Source organism: Macrotis lagotis, chromosome 4 (assembly GCF_037893015.1).
Source record: "Macrotis lagotis isolate mMagLag1 chromosome 4, bilby.v1.9.chrom.fasta, whole genome shotgun sequence".
Lineage (NCBI taxonomy): Eukaryota > Metazoa > Chordata > Mammalia > Peramelemorphia > Peramelidae > Macrotis > Macrotis lagotis.
Window position 1 is genome coordinate 10,121,838 of NC_133661.1, and position 9,095 is coordinate 10,130,932.

A 9,095-nucleotide genomic window follows, 5' to 3' on the forward strand; every position below is an offset into this window, starting at 1 on the left:
GGAGAGCGTCCAGGTCCTTGTACACACGCCCCTAGGGGCTCTGCTTGGACATCGGGGCAGGGGCACGTACCCACACGTTCCTGACCACCTCTGCCATCAGACCATGGGAGCTGTTGACACTTTGACCCAGGGGCAGATGGAGGAAAAAAGCTGGGAGCCCACTGGGAGGTTATGGAGAGGCAGCTGTGCCCCGGTCTTATATGAGAATGAGGAAGGTGACCTCCCCAGTGTCTGGCAGCCGTTCTCTGTGACCCTGGCCAGGCTAGAGGTCATCTCCCTACTTTACTCCTTCCAACACTGGTGGTGTGACGGCTGTGGAGCCCTCCCCTGAGGCTTGGCGGCAGGTCCCCCTTTTTAAAAGCTGATCAGACATCTGTTCACCAAGACCCCCAGACTCTAATGGAGAAGTCCCGCTTTAGGGCTTTATAAAATTTTTCTTGTGAATCTCATTTGTTTTTTTTAGTCATTTAAATGTCCCTCTGTATTCCTTCAAAAAAATTTTTTTTAATTCACAAAAAGTTGTTTAATCATTTAAAATTATGCAATTCCATCCCCTCACTCCAATGTGTGTGAACATATATGGAGAGACAGATATACACATATATTTATCTCTATTTCCCTCCTATATTCCTTCTGGGGTGGCTAGGTTGCTACCAGTGGACAGAACCCTAGACCTAGAATCAGGACGCTCTTGAGTTCAAATGTGACCTCAGACACTAGCTTGAGAGCCCGGGTGTTACTTTTCTTTTGCATTTAAGCCGTGTTCTGCATTGTGTGTATTTTCACGGCTCTCTACATTTCAGCTCCCCCAGCTGTGAGTTCCTCATCTTCTGTAATCTCCCGCGAAGTGATGGCATTGACATTGTTTCCAGTTCTTCACTATCAATGTAATCAATATTATGCTACATTGGGTGACTTCCTTGGGGCATCATCTCTGGATCCTGGATCCTTTTAACAAAATCTAATTACTTAGGCAGTTAGGTGACAGTGGCCCCGGAGTCACAAAGATCTGAGTTCAAATCTCACCTCTGATAGCTACTAGCTGTGTGACTCTAAGCAAGTCACTTCACCCTGCCTGCCTCACATCCAGGGCCATCTCCAGTCATCCTGATTCATATCTCCACCGGACCCAGATGGCTCCGGAGGAGAAGGTGAGGCTGGGTTCTTAGAACAGCCCCCCCACCCACCCAATACACTTCACTTGATGTCATCTTCCTGATGAAGAACAAACAAGTTACTTGACTTGGTTTCTCATCCCTCCGTGACTTTCTTGGTAACTGCCCCTTTCTTTCCATTGTTTCTTGACATATTTAAAAACCTAAAAAACAGATTTGCAGAAATGGCTACAAAGATACTTATTATTTACTTATTTGTTTGGCCTTGAAGTGCAGAGCCTCAGGGCCCAGGGTTTCTCATCAGCTTCATGAGGGTCTTAACTTGGGTGGTCTTTGGAGTTTGCCACCCTTCTGTGGTGGTGCCTGAGTGGGTTCTTTACCTGTGGCCCAGCACAATCCAGTCATGAGGAGAGGGGGCTAGGTCCAGCCTAGCAGACCTCTTCATCCACATGGATGACACTCCCTGCCCACAGCCTAGTCTTCATCATCCTAGAATCTCATGGTGGTGGGGGTTTTGGTTATGAAAACATTTGCTCTTTGTTGACCTTATCTGGTGTTTTCTTGACCAAGCTGCCATCGCCTTCAATAGCTCATTTAACAGATAAGGAAACTGAGGCCAGCAGGGTGAAGTGACTTGTCCAGGGTCACCCTGCCAGAAGTGTGGGAGGCCAGGAAGGCCTCCTCCAGGCTTGGCACTCCAGCCATTGCCCAGTTCTCCATGGGGTGCCTCTCCTTTTGGCAGGGTGGGCTCTGATCTTGGCTCCATCCCAGCAGATTTGGGGCCATCTCCTGGTCCAGGGCTTTCCGTCCCCAGCACCTTCACATCCACTTGACCTTCTTCTGGGATGGATTAATTCTACCATTCCCTGGTCCTTGGGCGCATGTCCTTTGCTGCTTATTGTTATTTCAGAGAACGCTGCTCTGACTGTTTTCCTCCAGATGGGTCTTTTCTTGCTGTCAATCAGTAGGGTTGATGTTTTAGAAGATTTCTGGCTGCCACAAAACTGAACATTTTGGCTTCCCTGGGAGCCTGTCTGTCCATCACTGGGCTTCTGGTGAAGGAAGCCCAGTGCGAGCCAATGGGTCAAGCCTTGGAGGCTCTTCTCCCTCCAGATTGATTTCCAAAGGGGTTGGGCCCCTGGCCACACAGGGATGGACTTACTGTGCCTTTTCCCACTACCATGGAATCTGCCCTCCTTCCCCCTTTGCTGATATGACAGTGGTGAATTGACAGCTCCTTACCCAGCAAACCGATGTGGCATCCTTCTTGTGAGTCTGACTCCCATCTGCCCCTGCTTCAGCCAACAAATACAACAAGGCTCCGTTCATATCAATTAAGACTTCGGCATCCGAAGGGATGGATTGGATGGAAACACGGATGTGGGGGACCCTTGAATCCTTCAGGATCTCGGGGTGCCTGCTGAGCCCAGATCAGATAACCCTCTGATTGACTGGTCAGTACCCATCTCCAGCCAGGACAGGGTGGATATTAACTGTGATGAGCATCTTCTGGGGGCTGTAGTCCAGCCAGTGTGAGCTGCCAGTGACGGGGCTTTTTATTCTTGTCACTCCATCTCCTGAAAGGTGGCCCGGCTTCTCCATTAGAGGACCCATCTTTCTATTGTAATTCTCTCCCAGCCGGCTTGCCTCCTCCTCAGCCTTCTGGACAGAAAGATTCCAGATGAGATGCCGTCTGAGCACTTTGGGGGGGGGGCTGGAACCATGGGGAATTGTGACTAGGAGAGCGGGCTCTTTTGTCCCTCCCCACCCTGCCCCCACGCTCCTCTAAAACTAATGTATTTAAGTTGATTTCCGTAATATAATTTAAGGCTATCATCGTGTCTAAATGTTTTTAAGGAAATTTACATTTTGAAAGACACTGCCGAAGCCTGGCAAGGATGTGCAATTACTCTATGTAAATCCCCCGCTGTCTCATCTGGCGGACGGCAAGGGGCCGCCCCAACCCAGGAACTGGTGGAGTCCCTCTCGGTGTATTTTGGGTGATGAGAAATCTTTGGGTTTTAATTAAAATCAGCGAGGGATGTATGGGTCTCTGTAATTGGTAAGTGGATGGTTTTTATGACTTAATTACCACCAGGGTAAATCGGAATCATTCTTGGCAGTGGGTGAGACTGGGGACATTCTGATCTTGGGGTCTGGCCTCCCACGGGATGGATTGTTTTCTAGTCGCCGAGTTGCTGCTGCCATTGAGGCAGTGGCTGCAAAATTGAAGGGAAAAGGGAAAAAGGGTTTTGTTTTTTTTTCCATTTCTTAATCGTCAATCTGTCATTGTTCCTCCAAGCCAATATAGGGGAAAATAATAATAATAATAATAATAGTAGTAGTAAAAATAACAGTGAAAATGGTGTCTGTTATATCTACACAGGCATGGTGTTAAGTCCATTTTATGGTACTCTCTCACTTGTCCTCACAGCTGCCCGGGGAGGAGGTGGCTCGATTTGGCTCCCATGTTGCTTGTTGGTCTTCAGAAAGCTTCCAGACCATGCTCATGGCAGCTCAGGCTTCTGGCTCAAAGTGGGTCCTGATATCAGCCAACCTGCCGCGAAGGAAGCCAGGGGGCCCCACCCCAGGCGGCTCTCATAGTTAGGGCTGATCCAGGGGCTCTGTGGTGGGATCTGCTCAGGAATTCTCTCTCCCATTTGCTCATGTTTTGGTCTTGTTCTCTTTCCCCTCCGATGGCTCATCATGGTAGACCTGGAAGTGATCCAGGGGTGCCATCAAGAGTTGCCTTGGGGGTAGCTAGGTGGTGCAGCAGATAGAGCACCTGCCCTGAGTTCAGATTCGGCCTCAGAATCTTAATCATTACCTGTGCGACCTTGGGCAAGTCATTAACCCCATTGCCTTAAATAAATAAAATTTTTAAAAAAGAGTTGGCTATTCTCTGGCCAGCTTGGAATGACTGCATGTGCTCCCACTGAGGGGCAGCTGGGTGCCCAATGTCTGAGGCCCAGCCCAGCTCTATCTGCATTCAGCCCGTCAAGTCACAGTGGACTGGTGGGCAATCCAGGCATCCCAGGGACCCCATTCAGGAACTCAGATGTTGCAATTTGGAGCTCAGTGGGTGGGGGCTTCTTTAGAAGGGGGTGCAAAGCCTTCCTTAGAGTTCTTTCTGGCCTCAGACTTCCCCAAGAGGGAGAGGCATGCAGCTCCCTGACTCAGTGGCAGAGTTTGCTAAGTTTAGATCAGATAGGAAGGGTAGATTATTGGGACTTGATTGTTAAATCTGTTTCTGCTGATGAAAACCTGTGTGACCTTGTGTAGGTGACTTTACCTTCCTTGCCTCTGTTTCCTTATTTGTAGAATGAGGACAGTCTTTTCAATTCAGTAGGTATCGACTTGATGAGCATCCAGTATGTTCATGTTTACTGAGCTTTGCATAAACCTTAAATTATTGTCCCAAGAGGAATTGCCGATTTTCCTGTAGTTTGATATGCCCACCAGCCCAGTGAGCTATTATCTCCCTTTTCCAGGTGAGGAATCTGAGGTTTAGACATTTATTAACTTCCCCATGGCTCCACATCTTTTTTATTTTTTTATTCTGACTCAGACATCCCCCCCCCCCAAAAAAAAGCATTTCCATACAGAGCAGAACACAGAAAAGGCTTGTATTGAAACCACAAATTTCCATCCCATACCAATTTAAAATTTAATTTTATACTCTGAATAAACCATTTTCTCTTCCTTTTACCTCCTTCCTGCTTTGCACCCTCTTCTACTACCCATGACCAATCATTGCATTAACCTGTTGTTCATCAAGCTTCTTCCAAAGTTGGGTTTCTCCAGCATGTTGTCGCCACTGTATATAGGGTCACCTTGGTTTTGTTCCCTTGACTCGGTCAGTTGGACTTGGCCAGGATCTGCTGAAGTCTTCTTCTCTTAGCCATTTCCATTCCATGTCTGAGCAGCCCCTGGACAGTTGCCCACTTTGTTCCCATTCTTGGCTTTTCTCTTTTGTCCTTCACCTTCAGCAAGTTCTCTCACATTTACAAAGACTCATTTTTCAGACCTTCCCATAACAATCAAATTTTCTTCCAGGCTATTGAAGCTGGCTGCTGAGCCTCATTTTGGGGCTTACAATAAGACCTTCCTGGGGCAACTAGGTGGTGCAGTGGATAGAGAGATCACCAGCCCTGGAGTCAGGAGGACCTGACTTCAAATCTGGCCTCAGACACTTAATAATTGCCTAGTAAAGTGACCTTGGGCACTTAACCACATTGCCTTAAATTTTTTTATGGTTTTTTTTTAATTTAAGGCAGTAGGGTTAAGTGACTTGCCAAAGGTCACACAGCTAGGCAATAATTAACTGTTTGAGGCCAGAATTGAACTCAGGTCCTCCTGGTTCCAGGACTGGTGCTCTCTCCACTTCACCACCTAGCTGCCCCCTGCATTGCCTTAGTATCATTAGAATAGGACCTTTCTAAGACATCTGTTCATCCCACATCTTGTTTCCTCTTGTCTCCTGACAATTGGCCTGGAGAACTTTGGAAAAAATAACCCTAATTTGGAATTTGTATAGGCCAGATTTACACACACACACACACACGGAGATTGCTATAATTTAAACCATTTTTCTTCCTGTGGCTTTCATAGCTGGCCTTGAAGCCTTAAGCATCTTTCTAGAGAGCTCAGGAACCCTGAGATGGTGGTGGTAGAAGCCCCATTATTAGAAGAAAACCAATTCTTCTGAAATTAAGTTATCATCAATAACTTCTTATGGGGGTGCAGAAGGGGAGGAAATTGTCATGTTCAATAGAGGTCATTTCCATAGAAATAGGTAGAAAACCATGGAGGAGAAGGAAGTCTCCTCTGCTAGCTGAGGAGGAACCGGCATCCATCTGGGCAGGTATCCAAGCCAAAGAACATCCATTCCCAAATCAGTGGCTCCAAGATTCTAGATGTTCATTGAGTTGAGGGCCCCATCAGCACCACTTTTCTTCATTGAGTTGAGGGCCCCATCAGCACCAGTTCTTAGTCTTGCAACCAACAAGAGAAGGTGTGTTTCAGCATGGGTGGGAAACTCCTTAGCATCCAGACTCACTCATCCCCCTCCTCAACTCAGTCCTTGCCTCCTTGTCTGATGAGCCTTTATTAGACGAACACAAATAAACGGGGGGTGCTCTGTGATTCGTTGATGACTAATCTTTCCTTTGATTGTGTGTTAGAGACTCTGATGATCAGTTTTTTCTTCTTCAGGAAGTTATCTAATTATACAAATTAAAATTCAAAGGAAAGCAAAAGCGTGATTAGGCCTCAGTCTGGGAATTTGGAGAGGAAGGTGTGAGACGCTTCATCTCAGATGAAAAATGAGAGCATTATCATCTTCAAAGCACTCCGCAAATATTAACTAATTAAATTTCACAGCCTCATGGAGGGGTGAGGAGTGTGTCCCCTTCCATCCACTCTCCAGATCAGACCCTGGATTGGGAAGCAAGACCTTGGAATCTCCCCTTGCTCTTCTCAGGGGCGGGGGGGGGGGTTACTCTCCTCAACCAGGGAAAAGATCTTGGGGCACCTTTTGGCATCACCTTGACCAGGGACTCTAGAACACCTGGAGGTAATGCCTCTACACCAGTTGTAGTCTATTTTTCTTTCATGTCCTCCTTGGCATTACCTCCCAAGACAAATAGAAGGAGTAGGCCCCTTTCCTGAGTGGCAAGCAGGTGGGGAATGGGGCAGAAGCAACTCACTGGACCACTGGATTTCATGCCCAAGATGGATGAACCATCCTGTTCATTGAGCTTGGTTTATGTTGGTGCTCACCCTCATTCTTGTTCTGTGCAAGGGGAATAGTGAGTCTAATTTTCAAAAACTCCCTTAATTGGGATGGAAGTTTGGGTCCTTCTTAAATGGCACATTAATTATGAATGCCAATGAGAATCTTATTCTGTAGTGTTGTTCTCCCCCCACCCCTCCCAATCAATTAATTATTGCTATAAATCCTGGCGGTTCTTCCTCAGCCTTATTGCTGGGAAATTGCCCATTAACAACCAGGAAGAAGTTCCCTGCCCTCCCATCCGTCCGGTTCCCATTGTACCACATTGCCCTTTACTTTACACATTAACTCCCAATGTTATACATAATTGATATCCATTTATAATGATCAACATTGGCTCTATGAAATTGTCATCTCTGTGGAGGAGATTTGTTCTCACATTTGCCGTCCTGAGCTTTAGGTCACCCTGCCAGACCCCGGCATCTTCTGAAAGGTCAGTTCATATCTCCTCTTGGTGGCTATGTCTGGGTGACCTGCAGTCTGGAGGGTCTATCTGTGGGATGTCAATATAGACAGGCTGACATGACCCCGAGCCCTAAAGAGGGCCTGGTGGCTTTCCTGGGAGTGGGTAGAAATCTCTGCTCTAGGCCCCTCAGCCCTGAGGGCAGGAGGTGCAGTGGGTGGAAGGTTGTGAAGGAGTTTCCAGACCCGGAAAAGGTGTGGCTGGTGGTGGTGGTGGTGGTGGTGGTGGTGGTGGTGGGAATCTTCTGCCAGGGAACAGAGGACCTTGTGTGGGGAAATGAGAGGGAGAAAGTCTGATTCAGATGTGGGACCAGAGAAGGAAATGGCAGCTATGCCAGCATCTTTGCCCAGAAACCCCACCCCCCACAATGGGGCACAGAGTCAGATAAGACTGAGACAGCAAGACAGAAGAACAAAGCTAGTGACCAAAATCACACATACACGCGCGTGCGCACACACACACACACACACACACACACACACACACACACACACTCCCCGGATCCCAGGATTCTTCTTCAAGTCTGGAGGAGAATGGGGACATTGTGAATGCTCGGGGAGAGACTGGGACCATTGGCAATGTGGACCCTTCTCAGGTGAAAACTAGAGGGCTGGAGGGTCTTTGCTCATCCCCTTACTACTTTCCTGGACCTCAGTTTCCACCTTTGTCCAGTTGATGTCGGGGGTCCTTTCCAGCATATCATTTGATGAGCAGTGATAGAAGACTGGGTTAGGAGAAGAGATCCAAGCTCTGTCCATCCTCCTAGCCCTTCACCCCAAGGATTTCCCACTGAATTGTCTTCCAGCTTAGTGACAGTGTAGGTGTGGGCATTGGCAGCCTGGGCATCTGAGGTCTGGTCCCACCCAGCCTGTGTAAACTGGGTCACCCCCAAGGTTGTTCCAATTTTAAAAGCTGTCAGTTCTCAACCTACGTGGGGTTCATAGCCTGGTCAATGAGCATTTATTCCATACCTACCATGTGTCTGATGCTTGGGCACAGGTGAAAAGAGCAAGGCCAGTCTTGCCCTCTGCTACTTCCATTCTACTGATGAATTAGACCAGGCATTCATTCAGCTTGTGGTCCCCACACGGAGCCCCAGAACTACAGTGACTGATTCACAGTCTCCCTGATAATAGGATCATGATTTCAAACTTGGGATCCCCTTCTCTCCCCAAGCCCCCAACTGCACCTTGGTTTCATCCTGTAGGTGTGTTGAGTCCCTTCTAGCTGCGGGACCTAAAAGATCATAAAGTCATTGTGGCGTGTGTCATTTCGTATTGACATTGGTGGGGAATGTGTGAACGTTGCCTAAAAGAGGGCTTCTGGAAGAGAGTGGGCGGGCCATCATGGCAGCCAGGTGCTTGACCACCCACAGGGGGTGCCAGGGCTGCCTTATGGCCTCTAACTGCCTCATCCATTAAGATTCAGATCTGTAGGTAGTGACTTCTGAGGCAGCGTCCTTGTGCCGTGGGCCCAGATGCTGCTTTTAACTATAGGGTTTGGGGTGGAGTGACCCTACAGCTGGGGTCTTAAAGGATTTCTTTGTCTCCTTGCAGGGTCTCTGGAGGCGTGATGCCCACAGGCTCCAGGGAGTATTCTTGAATCCCTAGTGAACTGCTTGGCCCTTGTAGCGAGAGTGAGTGTCGCAGAGTCCAGTCAAGAATGGCCCTTGTGGATAAGCACAAAGTCAAACGCCAGCGATTGGACAGAATTTGTGAAGGTG

General features: G+C 48.0%; 1 protein-coding gene across 5 annotated transcripts in view; it reads left to right on the top strand.

Moving 5' to 3' along the window:
* Positions 1-9,095, top strand: part of CTBP2 (C-terminal binding protein 2) — a 135,513-nt gene that overhangs the window by 95,571 nt on the left and 30,847 nt on the right. For all 5 annotated transcript variants that reach the window (XM_074232216.1, XM_074232215.1, XM_074232214.1 and 2 more), the window contains one exon: positions 8,929-9,092. In XM_074232216.1, coding sequence (XP_074088317.1) covers positions 9,035-9,092 — 58 coding nt within the window. In that variant the 5' untranslated portion in view covers positions 8,929-9,034. The remainder of the gene's footprint in view (positions 1-8,928; positions 9,093-9,095) is intronic.